A 16,701-nucleotide genomic window follows, 5' to 3' on the forward strand; every position below is an offset into this window, starting at 1 on the left:
AATCCAGGTGAGACAGAAAGGAAACACTTAAAACATGTAAGGCAGGTGAAACACTGAACTAAACCTGCTAATGACTGATTCAGTCTGTTGTTTCTTGGGTTGGTAACTGGTTAAGCTGAACTGGTCTATTATTACTGGTGTGGGATCTTTATCAGCACGTGGACATTTTGTAATGAATTTAATCAACTTATTTGGAAATATTTGTAGATGTTTGAAGATTAAACCAGCTATTTGATGGAAGTTTATTCTGTATAAATGATACATTTTTCCAACTACAGTATAAATCACCTTTTGCTCTATTAACTRTCTCTGGTGTGTTAAATAAACCCTGATCCTCCCTGAGTTTTATCTTTAGGCTTTCTGATAAACAGCCTTTATTTTAAATATTGATTCCCTCATTTTAACATGAGTGCAGCATCATAAATCTATACTGCAGCTTGATGGGTAAATGTAGTTGTACACGTAAACATTAAGATAAATATTAATGAAAGATTAAGATAAATATTAATTTAACAGTGAGTGTACACGGGGAACTATATGGTTTGTATTTGTTCTCAGACCTGTAACCAGTACACTGTTTAATCTTTCAGAACTTTTCAAATGTTTATCATATTTCTAACCGGCACCTTCCTCACTTTTATTTTTGTGTTTTTCAGCCGTTGCTCTGCACTTTGACCAAAAGCTGACTCTTGAGGACTGCAGTAAAACTGTCAAGTGGCTTCATTACACGCCAGAATGAGAGGAAGACATCACAAGAAATCAAAGTGACGTCAAACTGGGGTTACCACAACTTGTACCGTTTCCCTGGTYCATACAGTACAAAGCTTAACCTCATGGACTCTGTTCTTCTGTGGACAATAGACTGTTATTCTGACAGTCAAAAAGGAGTCAAATATGTTTGAAGATCTGTCCCTCTTAAATAAAATGTTATATCAAACCTATGTTATTTTTAAACTTTTGTACACAGTTTACTCATGATCTGCCAATAATGGTGTTTAACACCAGTGAAGAAACTTTTAGTGGTATGTTATGTAGACCTATCAGACCTAAAAATGCACATAAATCCTTAACTTTAATTCAATATGAAATCAACCCAAATCTGCATGTAAACATTCAGATGAAGGTTGAATCAACTTTGATATGTCAGTTATGGTTGAAACCCTAACGTTGATTCAACATTCAAGTCACCGACCACTTTCAATGTTGTTTCAATCATTCTGTGCTATCTGGGATCTGTCCAGAGGACATTTTCCCAGAAGTCTTGTCCTTCCAGATTTGGCTTTCCAGACTTTCGTCCTGCTGCCGTCTTGTTTCCAAAAAGGGTTTTTCCAGGTGGCATTGACACAGCGCCAGGAGCAGTAAACAGCTCTGAGTTGGGTTTGACTCACCTGGCTGAAATTCAGTGACGCCGGGCCCAACGCTCTCCACTATGCCAGCTCCCTCATGTCCGAGAACCACCGGGAAGCCATCTTTGTGCATTCCCTCAAACAGGTGGTACAGGTCTGTGTGGCAGACGCCTGTGGCCACAATCTGTAAACGGGGAAATCACTCAGCTTAATTCATTACTGAACCTGACAATATTTGCTGTTTGGTGAAGTTGTTAGCCATGCTAACGTCAGATCTAAGCAGCTGATGAAGGGACGATGTTCCAGCTGTACACACGGCGCCACATGGTTTCTATGAACCAGTACGGTGACRCCAGCCCCTAACTGGGATCTTATCTGGGATAAGAACATGAGCGACTCCAGGTGGGCCATTCACATGAGGCGTGAACGTATGAAAATCATGGCACATCTATTTTTTTGTTTTACGATTTTTTTGGCTCTAGTGGCCTTTATTTGATAGCCAATTGACAGGAAAGTGGGCAGTGAGAGAGGGGGAAAGACAGGCAGCAAAGGTCACCAAGGCCGGGAATCGAACCCCCGACAGCCACGCCGAGGACCAACCCCTGGGCCACCACAGCACACCACATCTATAACCCAGCTGAGGCCCTGAGTCGACCCGTTTTGTTCGGTGGAAGTGATTATGGGATACCATCAGTTTGTAGATGTGAAACGTTCAGGTTTTCTTTCTTCTTCAAATGGAAAGTTTCCAGGTGGTGGCTGGTGTTTCTCAGCAGCAGGAGCTGAAATGATGAAAGCTGAGATTTTGTCCAGCAGAGAGGTGGAGGGCCCTGGACAGACCAACCAGGCACATTTATGGTCAAACTAGGACTTAGAAATTAATGACTTTTTTCTCTCATGACAGGCTAAATAATCCAAATTATTGTTCATTTCTGAGAGCAAACAGCACCGACAGGCTCTCAGCTGACCATCAACCTGACTGTCATGTGATTGGACTGAGGGAGGAAGCTGGAGTACCTGGGCAGGACAACCACCTGCAGAAAGAGCCCAAACTGGGATGTGAAGCCAGACGACAGGATGTCGTCTGGATAGTGTGGGTCATGTTTGTGGCCGACTCACCTTGATGCGAACCTCGTTGGCCTGAGGAGGTGCCACCTCTATCTCCTCGATGACCAGGGGCTTGTTGGGCTCCCAGGCCACCGCCGCCTTGCACCTGATGATCTAAAGCAGGACTGACATCAGCTGGAATTGCTGCATCTGCTCTTAAATTGTATCTCAGGAAGGTTCCTGACAAACTGGAGCCCAAAGGCTTTCAGGTTAAATTTCAAGAGTCTCTGTTGAGTTTGAACAGTTAACGTTTAAATCTCACTTTCAGGGGAGAATAAAACCATTTCTGAGAAAAGCAGAAGAAATGAGACAGCTGATCAAAGTTCACGTTTTCCATGGCAAACACCTTCCCTTTAAGACAATTTAGCTACATTTTATTCTATCATCAGAGTAAAACCCAGAGAAAATGAATATTTTCCTTGTGGATTTTTGTTCAATGTTTAAACATCCCAGATGACATTTTTCCTACTTTTCCCCCTTCGCCCCTTTTCTGGCCTCTGGCTGCTTAACGCCTGCCAATATCTGCAGTTGCATAAAACTGTCAGGATAATTTGAAACCAAGTCAAAATACCTCAAACCACAGATGAGTTTGTTTTCTTTTCTCAGCCATTCATTAACAACGTTAAGATTTAAATCCTTCAGCAGTTTTATGGACATTTGTCAACTTCGGTCGCCGATCCCGATTTTGCTTTAATGCAAACCACAAGTTTAACCAACACATGAAACAACTGCASATGCATGTAGAGGTGCTGTGAAAGTGAAAAGTTAACCTACCTTACCAGCTGTAGCCATTTCTACAGAGTGAAACAACCAGGAGGTTTGCACCAGCTGCTGGGGGAACAAACAAAGTCTGGTTGAAATCCTGCAGCTGAAGCTGAAGTTATACAACTGTGCAGACTGGGGGAGGTTCTCTGGATGGCTGTCAACGTACTGAATCTTTAATCCACCACTTATACAAAAGATAAGAGAAATAAAGCATCATTTATCATTTTGGTACAATGTGCTGCCTCCCAACTGCTTCTCTTTCCACCTGTTCACCTTTAACTCCACATCACTTTTACTATGGAAATTAATTAGTTAATTAGTTAATTAGTTAAACTATTGCTGTCACATTTTAACTTGTTTGATCCATACTGATGAGAATCTCTTCCTACTTTAGCCTGAAATTTTTCTGATTTTAACATAAAAATACTGACTTTGTTTCCATCCAATTGTCCAGTAGATTTTGATCAAACTTTTAAAATGATGCAAAAAGGAAACAAAGAGAAAAGGACAATGTGAATTTGTTTCTATGTTTGTGCCCTTGGTCAGGAACAAGCAGCTTATCCAACATTGTCTCCATCTCCTCTTTGGTTCATGAACTCTATTTGGTCAGAAACGCCTCACGTGAGCGTAAAAACTCTGAGTTTCCATCCACATGTTCCAATGCAATACTTCAAAATGTGCATAAAAATGTTAATAGAAACATGACTGAGCGAGAGTGGACTTTAAATGTGAATATAAAGAAAATGTGTCATCAGTGTGGGCCCCATGCGGGTTYGATTCAGCTGGTGGGTCTCCATGTAGTTCTCAACCTGACAGGTTTTACCCAGAGGCTCCTGCAGGAAAGCCCATCTGGGCCCCATATGTGTAACATCACCTTCAGTTTTGAGTGTATTTCCCTATTTAATTTATGTTTACATGTTTCTCATCAGATTTGGACAGTGGAGCAGTGATTTGGACTGCTGGGTTCAAATCCAGCCTGGAGTCTAGTGGAAGCTTAGCGTTAGCACGGCTTCCTCCCACAGTCCACAAACACGACTGTTGGGTTGGTTAGTTGCTGTAAACGTCCTGTAGGAATGAACGGCTGCCTGGTTGGCCGTTAGGGCTGTGTAATAATATCGATTTTGCGATATATATCGATATTTTATTTCCTAGAAAAAAAAATCGATATTCATCCGCAAGTATCATAACATCCAACTGTCACCTGGCTCACTCACTGCTTGCTTCGCCGGGAGAGAGATCAGGTCATCAGGCTTAGTGATTCCTTCAGATGTTCAGTTAAAAAGGTATCAAACTATTCAGAGCAGGTACTTGGTGACTTTATTTACTTTACAAATGCATGTAAGCTACAGTTTGTACTGTTTCAATTAAAAGAAACATGTTTTCTCACCACTTCTTTTCATTCATTTTATCCAGCTGTCTTCTTTAAGTCTGTGTCCAACCAGAGCCAGGTATCGTGTAGTTGGTGCTTTTGATCAGTTTTCAGTTAAATTAATTCAGTCCAACTCTATAAGTCACAAAATGTCACCAAAATCACTCTGTCACTCTAAAATCTTTCAGAAAATCGCAAGTGTAGTGAATTGTATCGTTTGCTGAATATCGCAATATATATCGTATCGTGTGCAGAATATCGCGTATCGATCGCATCGTGAGATTATTGTATCACTACAGCCCTATTGGCCGTCCTGTGACGGACTCCAGTCCAACGCAGGCCGACAACACGATGCATTCAGGTGAAGTCTAGAAAGTTTCTGGTCAGGTAAAATATTTCTGATTTTTCAACCGTCATCTTTGAGCAGCTCAGGGACTGTTTGTGTAGACGAGGACGTACTTGGCATACTTAGAGTTAATCTGTCAAACGTGCTGTGATCTCATGAAACTGTTTCCACTGTTGTTACAGATTAACGTTGAGAATATTGCTGTAGAGCAGTTGCAATAAAAAGGCTGCAGGCATCTCCAGATGTGTATTGTTTTAATGATGTGCTGGTTGGACTGGAACAGTGGCAGCTCTTATATGAACAGTTAGTGACTCTGGTGGAGCATCTGAGATGATGAAATGCAAGGCGCTCAACAGAAACACGCCCAGCACTCAACTTCTGGTGAAGGCCAGAAATAAACATGCTCAACATTTTCCAAATCTGCAAAACAATGACTTCAAGGCACTAAAGTCTATCAGAGAACATCTGGATCAGAACCGAGACGGACAGAACCCAGACGGAGGAAACCAGATGCAAAAAATCAGCATAAATACCAGAGGCCAACAGTCCAGCACAGTGGTGGAGGAATGATGGTGTGGGCTCGTTTGAACCCCAGCAGCTTGCCGTCGCCTCGGCCCGTCCGCATCACCTTCAGCGTTTCTGCCTCTGAAGCTGCAGGTGTGGACATTAAGGGCAGGAAAGAATCCGTCCAACTGGACAAACATGTCAAAACTTGGAACATAAAACCTTCCTGAAATACAACAACCTGCTCAACTCTGCCTCCTACTGGCCCTTTGTGGTCCTGCGCCTCCAACATCATAATCTCACATAATGTTCTGCTTTCTGTATCTGAAACTGTTTTATAATCTGGGAAAGGCCAGATCAGCTTGCTGGGATGTAGTGTGTAAACTCTGAAAACTGAAACTTTGCTTTTCACCAGCAGGTTCTGATCTGATGCTGTTTTTAATGAAACAAGTATTTTCATCCTTCAAAAGCTCAGAACGATGCGACCTTAGACCAACCAGATGACAGGAGATATGGACACGTCATTCATTGAGCAAAACAAAGCAACAGGAAACTATTTTGTTGGTCAAAAACATCACATTTTACAGTCAGATGAAAAAGCTCAGCTGGAAAACATGAAGAACTGTCAGCTGAAGACGGACCGTCAGTGGTGGTTAAATGATAATATCATTGGTTTCTGTAACGTGAAGCGACGCCTGCCTCACAGAGTCTCATAAAAACACASAGTGAGAAGAAGAGGTGCTTCTTTCAAGCATGCTGCAGCTTTAAGGCGAAGTGCAGTTAGAGGGCAGGATGTGTGGCTGGGGGTTTATCGTGAGCCAGGGACCAAAGGGACTTGTGCAACATCTCCATCCTCATGGAAGACTTGTGACGCATCTTGGCCTGTGACCTCGTGTTAGTCATCGATGTCCTCGTAGACGCCGTCATCGAAGGGTCGCGCCCCAGACGGCTGGATCCTGTGACGTGAATACTTGAGCTGAAGAAGGTCACCGACCTCGCTGATGGCACTCAGCGCCTGTGGAGACATTTATGACCAAACGTTTCAGCTTTTAGCTCAAAACAGCGAAGCAACAAATATAGAAACATGCGGCTATGAMGGCAGTCAGGAAATGGAACCGTCTTAAACACCTCAGCATCAGCTGCTGTTCTTCAGTCTGAGACTGATATTTAAATTTTCTTTGGTTCAACACAAGTATTGAAATAGTCTTGATAGTATTGATTGACCGTCATTTCCTCAGGGCGCCGTCACAGAGGAACCAACAGGAAGCTACGGTCAGTTTCCCTCTCTGGATCTGAGCAGGAAAACGTCATGTATCCTAGTCTGACTGAACTTCACCAGAAAGCATCTCTCGTTCACACGACCCGCATCCTGTGGCTCGGCAGTCAGGCCAAAATTCACACTACTGCATAACCAGTGGAGGATGCTTTCTTGTTGCAGAAGCCAGCACTGTCCTTCCACTTAACTCTCCACAGCTCTCTGAGTAGCAAACCGCTGAAGCAATGACTGGAGGAATGGATCGAACTCCGCAGCCTGCTGCTGCTGCGGCGCCTGCTGCTGCTGCTGCTGCTGCTGCGGCGGCTTCTCACCTGGTCCAGCAGCTCTCTGGAATGAGCGGCCGAGATGCAGAAGCGCGCCCGCGACTCGATGATGGGCGTGGCCGGGAAGCCCACCACCACCACGCCGATGTTTCTGCTCAGCATCTCGCGGCCGAACGCTCTGACGGGACACACAGGAGGGAAACGTCAGCGCCCGGCGGCCTGAGGTCAAAGGTCAGCATCTGCAGCCTCACCCTATCTTGGCGGGCATGTAGAGCATCATGGGAACGACGGGCGAGTCGTCGTTCCCGTAGAYGATGAAGCCCATTCCCCGAAGTCTTTGTCGGAAGTAGGCGGTGTTCTCAGCCAGCTGCCGGATCCGGTCAGAACCTGGACCAGAACAGACAAGAGCAGCTTACAGTCTGCAGAAAGAAAACACACCCAGGTCATTTCCTTAACAGAGACGTCTGGTAGAAAGTAAGTACACCCTGTGACTCCCTTCACCTTGCTGGTCCAGTTGGTTCTGTTCATGCAGGTTCCCGGTCAAAGGTCAGAGCACATCGGACCAATGTCACTTCAATCACTTCTTTGCCCTGACCTTTGACCCCATGGGAAAATGCTGATCTTAGTTTTGGGTTATTTTATTTTCATATTCTATGTTATGTCTTTATTTGTAATTTGTAAAAAAAATTAAGCTAAAACTCCTAATAATTTCTTCTTACCAGTGAAAAAGTGGCAGATTGTCACGGTGAAAGCCGGGCTCGTCATTCAGAAGCCTGATTTCAATGCATGTCATTCACATACATCTGCAAAAAGTGGCCAAGTGTCACTAAACTTGTTGCTTTTTCTTCAAAAGTCACCAGATCCGTCGCTCGTCGATGTTTTGAAACAAAAACGTTGCTAGAATAGTTGCTAAATAAAGCGACACAGTGGAAATATTAGAAACAATGTCTTTCTGACCACAGCCTTGCACTCATCCACACACCTGGCCCCGCCCCTCAGGCCCCCTGGTCACGCCCCTCAGGTTCCCCTGACCCCGCCCCTCAGGGCCCCCTGGCTCCGCCCACTTTGCTGGGATTATTATTCATCTAGAAGTCGGGCTGCGCTTTCACAGTTAGTGTCCGTCATTCTGTTCAGTGCTGCTGGTAGAGGAAACTGCTTCATGAAATCAGCTGTTCCTGGACTGGACCTGGAACATTGAAACACTCCAGCTGGTCCACATCCAGGACAAGAATAACGAGCAGCAGTAAAAATTATGGGATGAGAAGGAAAACCCGTCTCAGGACAGAACCAGCAGGCGACCCAATAGAGAGAAAAAGATGTGAAGTAAAGCTGATTCTTCATTTTACTGCGCTGCACTGACCCCTGGTGGCTACTAGTGAGACTGCAGGAGGTGATTGTGGAAGAAAAACATTCTTAATTACTTTATTTATTTAACTTATGAGCTCTGACAGCTCCAAAAATTATTAGTGTGATAAAATAATTGTAATACTCTGTTAATTTACAGAGTATTACTTAATGTCACATGCTGTTTTTATTTTAATTATGTAAAGCACTTTGAAATACCTTGCTGCTGAAATGTGCTATACAGATAACATTTGATTTTGAATTATTACAGTTATTATTATTCACGTTAGAAAACTAACATTCATTGGCCTGAAAGGAAGGAAATGATATAAATGACATTGTTAACGGGATAGAAGCATAAATAAAGCGTACCTATCGTCGTTCCGTCTTCTCCCATAATGCACTTCATAGAAGTGATGATTTGCTCCACCACAGGAGGAGACATGGAGGTGGCGTACACGGCGCTGTGGGAGTGGCAGCGCAGGTAGTCAATGAGCTCCTGCAGCACAAACCAAGCAGCTTTAACCGAACCCAGTCCTGCTCAGTCGGGCCAGCACGGCTCCGGTCTCCTGCAGAACCTCACCCTCTTCCCTGCGATGTAACCCCCTGCGGCTCCGAAGCTCTTGGAGAAGGTTCCCATCATGACGTCCACGTCCCGCGGGTCGAGGCCGAAGTGATCCACCACGCCTCTCCCTCGGTGGCCCAGGGCGCCGATGCTGTGGGCCTCGTCCAGGTACAGGTAGGCCCGGTAGCGCCTCTTCAGGGCGATCACCTCCGGCAGCCGTACTATGCTGCCCTCCATGCTGCAGGAGCAAACAGGCGGAGACGTCAACCGGCTTCTGAAGGTTTAGAATCGTCCGATCTGATGCAGACAAACAGTCCTGACTTAAACACAGACATAAATGTGATACATGTTTACTAGATAACTGCAGCAGGGCAGCAAAGTTAAATACACCAACAGCTTCACCAGCTCAAACACATGAAAACAACTTTAGTCTGACCAGTCAGTGCAGTTAGGAGTAAAATGAATAATGAAGTGAAACTGATAGAAATGGGTTGAATATAAATATAATATATGTAGTTTATTATCTGGCTCTGATTCCTCAGGTTATGATGCTATGAAGCTGGTGGGAGTAAGACCTGCAGCAGACTGGGAGGAGATCTGGGTTTTTCCCCAACTGCACCTCGGTTACAGGAGCAGAACTTTAAATTCATCTACCAAACTTATTATACACCTGTTTGCCTTCGGAGGATGTTTCCCGATGCTTCACATCTTTGAAGAACAACAAAATACAATGGAGCACATTTATGACCAAATGTCATAAATGTGCTGCCTTCAACAGGAGGGAGTGTTAGGGGCCCAAGAGCAGGGGAACGTTAGGGGTCCAAGAGGAGGGCAGTGTTTATGGGCCCAAGAGGAGGGCAGTGTTAGTGGCCCAACAGGAGGGCAGTGTTAGGGGCCCAACAGGAGGGCAGTGTTTATGGGTCCAAGAGGAGGGCAGTGTTTATGGGCCCAAGAGGAGGGCAGTGATATGGGCCCAAGAGGAGGGCAGTGTTAGTGGCCCAACAGGAGGGCAGTGTTAGGGGCCCAACAGGAGGGCAGTGTAAGGGGCCCAAGAGCAGGGGAACGTTAAGGGCCCAAGAGCAGGGAAACGTTAGGGGCCCAAGAGGAGGGCAGTGTAAGGGGCCCAAGAGGAGGGGAACGTTAGGAGCCCAAGAGGAGGGCAGTGTAAGGGGCCCAAGAGCAGGGGAACGTTAGGAGCCCAAGAGGAGGGCAGTGATAGGGGCCCAAGAGGAGGGGAGTGTTAGGGGTCCAAGAGGAGGGCAATGTTAGGAGTCCAAGAGGAGGGCAGTGTTAGGGATTCAAGAGGAGGGCAGTGTTAGGGTCCGGCCTCACCTGTAGATGCCTTCCACCATGATGAGAATCTTCTTCCAGGGCCGGTGAGTCCGGGGCTGGCCGTGAACTATAGCTTCTCTCAGCAGTTTCTCTAGGGTCTGCATGTCTGTCAGACAGAACCGCTCCAAATGAAACAGATCAGCATGAAGGATCCGGCAGACTCTAAAGCCACTGATGTACGACTGGGAGACTGCTGAGGATGGAGAACAAGGCCTGCATCGTCTCGGGGATTTATCACACACATTAAAAACAGACTCAGACCGTCTGATAGATGGTTCTGTTGGACTCTGTCCACCCACGGACTGAAGCCTCGGCATATCTGCACCTGCAGGAGTATCTGCCTTCCTGTGATCTGACCCACATTCACCAGAACCACAGCCTTCAGGACCAGGATGTCCTCCTGTTTTCGGCACCTAAAGTCTGTGCAGAATTTGGAAAAAAGGCCTTAAAATGAATCAGATGACTGGATCCGACTAATTAGGGTTCTGCCCCTTTAAATGCACCCATTCAGCTCCTCTGGTGAGGCTGAAAACATCTGATTGTAAATATTTTGTCTGGTTTTAAATCAGAGTTCATGTGTGTGGATGTCAGTTCTGCTAATGCTAAAGCGCCAACTTCAACCATGTTGATATCCATGTCGCCCCCCGCAGGCCCAAATCTATCATTACACACTATGAGGTTTGGACTTCAGGGAGTGATTGAGACTCAGATTATTTTCCTGACCTTCTGCTCAGTGAATGCACCACACATGGTAAATGAACTGAATTAATACGGAGCTTTTCTACTTATTCAGACCAATCGAAGCTCAGGCATCCAGTCAAAGTTACACACCAATACACAGATCAGCAGGCGACTCCGGGTGAAAACTGCCTTGCCCAAGGGTACAGAACCCTCCAGCTGCTTCACTGTGGAAGAAGACTGACTGAGATCATTTCAGCTGCTAGACAGGGAGAGAGAGCAAGGCTTTCAGCAGGTAACAGGAAGATGCTAAAGGCGGTTTAAATGTGAGCTGTGATTTGCGACTCACTGTTGTGTTTGAAGACCCTGATGGTGGAACCAGACAGTCTGGCTCCCAGGACCAGAGAGGCGTGGTTCAGCTCGTCACTCAGAATCAGGCAGCCCTGCAGAGTTAAAGCCGAGGTCAAGAAGAAGGAGGACGTTCAGGATCCACCGTTCCTGGGTCTCTCTTGTAAACGTGAAAGAATAAGGGAAGAAATGTGGAAGATGAACAGCAGAGTGGCCTCACCTTGCCGGTAAGAGCCGGGATGTTCATGGAGTTGGTGGCGAAGCCCATCCCGAACGCCATGGCCGACTCCACCCCCAGAAACCTGGCCAACAGGTCCTCCATCTCCTCATGGATGTCCAGGTTCCCTGAATCACAAACATTTAAAAATCCTCTGAGTGATCGGCTGACCGCTGCAGAGGAGACGCGCCATTTAAAAATACTAAAAAACGACAAAATAATCATCAAGTTAACTGGAATCTGGCTGGTATGGAAACTGTAATGACAGAAGAAGAGAAACAAAGAGAAGCAGAAAGGCAGGAAACGTGTCACTGAAAGGTCAAAGGTCGTCCAGGTCTTAGTTTAGAAACGTCTGCCACAGCTTGGAGCAGCTTTCTCAGAAGATGTAAAATCTTTGGTCAGACCTGGAGGGTTTTCCCTGCAGCATCGTTAAAAGGGTTTGTACCGATCTCCTGCCGGGTGCTCGCCACTCCAACGCCGTACGCCATGCTGACCTCGGCTGCAGCGTCAGCACAGCGGCCCGTATTCTCAGCGAAGCCCAGGTAATTATACGAGCCCAAGTTAATGACGGCCTTCACGGTCCGGCCCGTGTATCTGGGAGGAGAACAGAGACACAGAGGGGAGGCGGTGAAGGCAAATGGGCACCTGCATAGCTGGAATCACACCTCCGAACAGGAGAGACCAGGACTGAGGAGGTCAGAGGTCAGAGGGCGAAGGGAAGGAAGGAGTGGAGCTGTGGGATGTTGTCAGGCTTCAAGTTTCTCCTCCAGATTTAAAAATGGTCAAAATGTCCAAGCAGTTAAATGTCAGACTCATCAGACCAGCAGAAAGCTCACTGCTTCACACCGGACGCATTTACACACCAATCTGACTCCTTATGTAGCTGTTGGACAGGTGGCTTCTTCCTTCTTCCTTCAGTTGTTTAACTGGATCAAATGCCAACGAGGCGTCGGCTCGTTGCTCCTGTGAACTCTGACCTGACGACAGACCAGCATCAGCAGCCATTAGCTTCCTGCAGCTATGCTAACCAGCCAATGGGCAGGTTTTGGGTCAGACGGGGCGGATCGCTCGCCGAGCCAAACTGGGTCATCTCAGAGTTATTTACTGAGCCCTCCTTCGCTTTCAGCTGGTTTGACTGAAAAGTTACAGCCAAAATTAGCTGCAATAATTTGGGTTATTTAACCTGGAAGGTTATTTTTTTTAACTGTTATTAATTTATAAATATCACAACTTCAAACTACTTAATTGCTAAATATTTATTTTACAAACTAAATGTTTAGTTTGTAATATGAGGTAAATATTTAGTTTGTAAAATAAATATCCAGTTTGTCGCTCACCCAGGACCTTCTGGCTTTAAGGCGGCGGTGCGTCCAGAATTGTCCAGGTCATCGGTCAGAAACATGCTCACTGCAGAACTAAACCACTCACTCAAAGGTCCAGTTGTAGTCGTGGGACACCCGGTCCACCAGGTCCATCTTGGCTCCTGGAACGCTGCAGAYGGGCCTGTTCCAGTTGTCCCTTATCCTCATGTAGAGGTTCCTGGTGTAAAAGTTCTCAAAGTCCTGGTAGAGCGGCACAAAGTCCTGAAGAAGGGAAGGAGACGGAGCAGGAGTTGGAGGACGAGAAGGAATTTTATCCCAAAGCTTCCAGGTCCAGATAAGACCTGGAAGCTGCCAGGTCTTATCTGGACCCACTGCCTGTAGGAGGTCAACACCAGAAACTGGAGTTTTATCCACTTGGTTCCTAGACAAAATTATGGGGTGACGTCATATCCTTTAAGTAACGTTGTGTCAACAGCAGCTTCCTGTCCCCACATACCTTCATACTGAGAAACAATGGCGTCACTGTGAGACGTTACGCAACAAGCTGAGACATCGTCTATATGAGCTTTCCTGCTGCTACACACGTCAACAGAGGAACTCGTCTGGCGCTGCTGGACGGAGAAATCTTGACTATCAGGCTGAATCAAAATAACTTTAACCCTGACTGCGCAAATCGCCATCCGGACCCGAGAACCGAGGCGGACAAGAGGGTTTGCTCCTCCTCACCTTCTGCTCCTCCTTCTCTCTGGCGATATGGCACCTCTCGATCTTCCAGTGACGCAGAAAGTCCCGCAGGTAGCCGAAGACGGTGAGGATGCCGTAGCCCATGTAGGTGAGGACGGCCACCAGCATGGGCGTCTCCTCAAAAGACTCGAGGAAGGGCCGGTTGTATAAGCCGCCATGATGCGGCGCTGCATGGACCTGCAGAAACAACGACAACATCATCCTCAGCAACTTCTGCAAACATTAGATTAGACTCTATAGTTGATATTCATGTCTCATATTCATTAGATTAATTAGAGCAGATCCATCATCTCCATCCTCCAGAGTGAAGCCGTGAATAACGGCCATCATAACCGTTTCCTTATTACTAGATCTCTGTTTCATGGCAAACAAGAGAGCCCATTAATAGAGGCTCACTAATTATTCTGCTTTCGGGGCAACAAGGTTTAGTCACTGTGACCTAAAAGGTTATTCAGAACCAGAGTCGGACCACTGCCAAGTTACAGAACCAGCTGACTCAAAGCAACGACCAGATCTTCTGTGTATCTGAAGCCCAAACATGGCAGCTGAATGAGGCTACAAACCTCTGCTAAACCAGGAGACTTCACCGGTAAACAGTCGCCTACTGAAGCTAGAAACCAGGAGGGATGTTGGACCTGCTCTGTTGGAAAGTCGCCAGTAATGCCTGTGGAGGTGAGAACACGGCTGTCAAGTGTATTAACATGACAAAAGGTGTAAATCCATTCGCGGCTCTGATTAAACTCATAAGATGCATCAGATATTTCACACAATCGCAGGTTAAGCCAGAAGCTCCTGGTGTGTCTGTTACTCAGAAACCAGAGAAATGTATTGTTTTGTAGATTCACCAAAGGACTCAGTGAATCGTTGACCTGCAGCTCTACTGGACACCTGTCAGGTGAAATCTCTGCACAAAAATGTTTTGTCTCATGATGTTGACAACATTTCTACAATTATCTTCTGAAATTGGTGCAAAAAAAGGAAATTAAAGCCTGACTGTTAGGCCACAAAAATGACATTTTTTTTATTTCTGGTTAAATCTGTGAGAACTGAGCTCTGGTTCAGTTTGCACTGGATGCACAGGAAAACCCTGACAGGTGAGGTTTGGCTGCCAGAGGAGGGAGGAGCTGCTGAGGCCGTGAAACGCTCCTCCTGTCGTCTTATTRAAATAAAAACCTGTCTATGCCAACCAAGTGTTGTGTCTGCCGCCTTCTGGATTCCTCTGCAGCATGCGACTATGCCTCTCTGGGTCGAACATCTGAGGGAGCTGGATGCCCGTCAAGTGCATAAACACAAACCGGCCGAGGTCCGGTCAGCAGCAAACCCTCTGTGTTCCTGCAGAACATCACCTCCATTTCTAGGATCTTAAACTTTGGACACAATTTATTTTTTAGGCTGAAATTTTCTTTGATATGTTTATAATCTTCTAGACCGGAACGTGTCACGGCTAAATTTGCAGTACCGTAATTCCGCCACACGTAGCGCTATCTGAAAAATTCCAACGGTTTCTGAAAGGGGAGACGTTTCTCTTTCCAGCCAATATCGGGTTAATACGGTAATTTCACAGCTGCAGAGAGTGAAATTAATCCGGAGGGCACTCGTTTAATAGACGGTAAATTGTGAAAATAACTTGCTGGATATTGAAAGTTCCAGTTGTTACGGATACATGGGTAAGTATATCGTCTCACAGGACATTTAAAGAACTACTTACAATTAAAATAAGGAAGAAATATTTAGGCAGACATTTGAAACTTAGGTGTTAAAGGGTTTTAAACTTCTAGAAAAATAACATACAATTTTTGTCTTTTAGTTATATTGGTTTTTGTTTAAATTGTGTTATTAAAACGATAAACGATTTTAAAGATTTTAAAGTTGACAAAAAAGCACAAAAAAATKAAAATGTTTTTCTTTTAAAACAATGTTGATTTAAAACATTTTGTGTTGAATTTAAAGTGGTTTCAGAAAATTTTTACCTGAACTTTGTCTCATTTAAATGTTCTAGATTTATGTTGTAGCTGACAGATATAAGTAAAAAAAAAAAATCAAGTAAGATGATTTTAATATTTTTAATTGAGTACTTCAAAATTTGTACAATTTTCCCAAAGTTTGGAAACCTTGGACTTAAACAGATTTTTTAAAATGTTTTTTGGACTGAAAGGAGGAATCCAAACCAGTCGGTTGGTTTTTGAGGACTTCCAAACATCCCCAGAGTTTTGTTAGGTGGAAATTTTATTCAAATGTAATTAAAATGAAACGGCATACACAGACTCATCCTGCGATGGAACATGAGCCAGAAATAAGGAGCATTTCAGTTGATCTCAAACGACTCAGTAGCAGCAGAAATGCTGTTTTTGGTAACACTTTATTTGACGGAGTGCATAAGACTGACATGACACTGTCATGAACATAAAGAAGTCTTTATGAATGCTTATGATTGTTGTCAGGAAGTGTCAACAATTCAGTAAAGTTGCATTGAAAGTCCATTAAAAGTGCCAACTTTGCATGATTTTGTAAATAATGACAATTTAATGCAAAGTTGGCATTTTTAATGGACTTTCAATGCAACTTGTAAAGCAACTTTGCATTAAAAGTGTCATTAATTACCAATGAGGCGACCCAGGTGAAAAAAAAGTATACTTCAGTATACTAAATTTTAACATACTTTTATTGATGTACTTAAAGTGTACTATTTTGGAACAACTAATTTTGTGCTTAGTATACTTTAGTAGCATTTAAATAGTATTAAATTATAACCAATAGTATACTATACATACTTTTTTGGAACAACTTCAAGTGTACTTAAAGTATACTTTTTAAATATATTTCAGAGCTTTATTATTATATTTTGAGTGTAATAATTCTGTCTCAGAATTATATAAAAATATATATTTAATATACTTCAAATATATTTTAAATATACTATTAATATATTTAAATTGCACTTAATTTTTATTTGTGATTTCCTGCTATTGATAATAAACTACAATTTTAATTAGTCTTTATTCCTACGTACCTATTTTGTACATGACATGCATAATAACTACACTACATTGTTTTAGGCTAAAATTACATGGAAAGATTAATTACACAAGATGTTCAAAGTAATTCAAAGATTTTGTTTTATTACCAACATTTTAAAATTGTCCAATTTTACTCACAACTTTATGAACTTTACATAAAT

At 44.2% G+C, this 16,701-nt stretch overlaps 2 protein-coding genes across 2 annotated transcripts in view; both read right to left on the reverse strand.

Annotated features, from left to right (window-relative positions):
- The window catches only part of LOC103460524 (alcohol dehydrogenase 1), an 8,551-nt gene extending 5,218 nt beyond the window's left edge, over positions 1–3,333 (reverse strand). The window contains exons 1-3 of the mRNA XM_008402739.1: positions 3,225–3,333; positions 2,463–2,564; positions 1,389–1,530 (exon numbers count right to left, since the gene is read on the reverse strand). Coding sequence (XP_008400961.1) covers positions 1,389–1,530; positions 2,463–2,564; positions 3,225–3,242 — 262 coding nt within the window. The 5' untranslated portion in view covers positions 3,243–3,333. The remainder of the gene's footprint in view (positions 1–1,388; positions 1,531–2,462; positions 2,565–3,224) is intronic.
- A 1,834-nt stretch (positions 3,334–5,167) lies between these two features.
- LOC103460525 (serine palmitoyltransferase 2-like) overlaps positions 5,168–16,701 on the reverse strand; it is a 17,318-nt gene continuing 5,784 nt past the window's right edge. The window contains exons 2-12 of the mRNA XM_008402740.2: positions 13,506–13,700; positions 12,886–13,040; positions 11,903–12,051; positions 11,461–11,585; positions 11,242–11,335; positions 10,215–10,320; positions 8,901–9,120; positions 8,690–8,816; positions 7,225–7,360; positions 7,022–7,151; positions 5,168–6,449 (exon numbers count right to left, since the gene is read on the reverse strand). Of these exons, the coding sequence (XP_008400962.1) occupies positions 6,330–6,449; positions 7,022–7,151; positions 7,225–7,360; positions 8,690–8,816; positions 8,901–9,120; positions 10,215–10,320; positions 11,242–11,335; positions 11,461–11,585; positions 11,903–12,051; positions 12,886–13,040; positions 13,506–13,700 (1,557 nt within the window). The 3' untranslated portion in view covers positions 5,168–6,329. The remainder of the gene's footprint in view (positions 6,450–7,021; positions 7,152–7,224; positions 7,361–8,689; positions 8,817–8,900; positions 9,121–10,214; positions 10,321–11,241; positions 11,336–11,460; positions 11,586–11,902; positions 12,052–12,885; positions 13,041–13,505; positions 13,701–16,701) is intronic.

This window comes from Poecilia reticulata, unplaced genomic scaffold, assembly GCF_000633615.1.
Source record: "Poecilia reticulata strain Guanapo unplaced genomic scaffold, Guppy_female_1.0+MT scaffold_254, whole genome shotgun sequence".
Classification (NCBI taxonomy): Eukaryota; Metazoa; Chordata; class Actinopteri; order Cyprinodontiformes; family Poeciliidae; genus Poecilia; species Poecilia reticulata.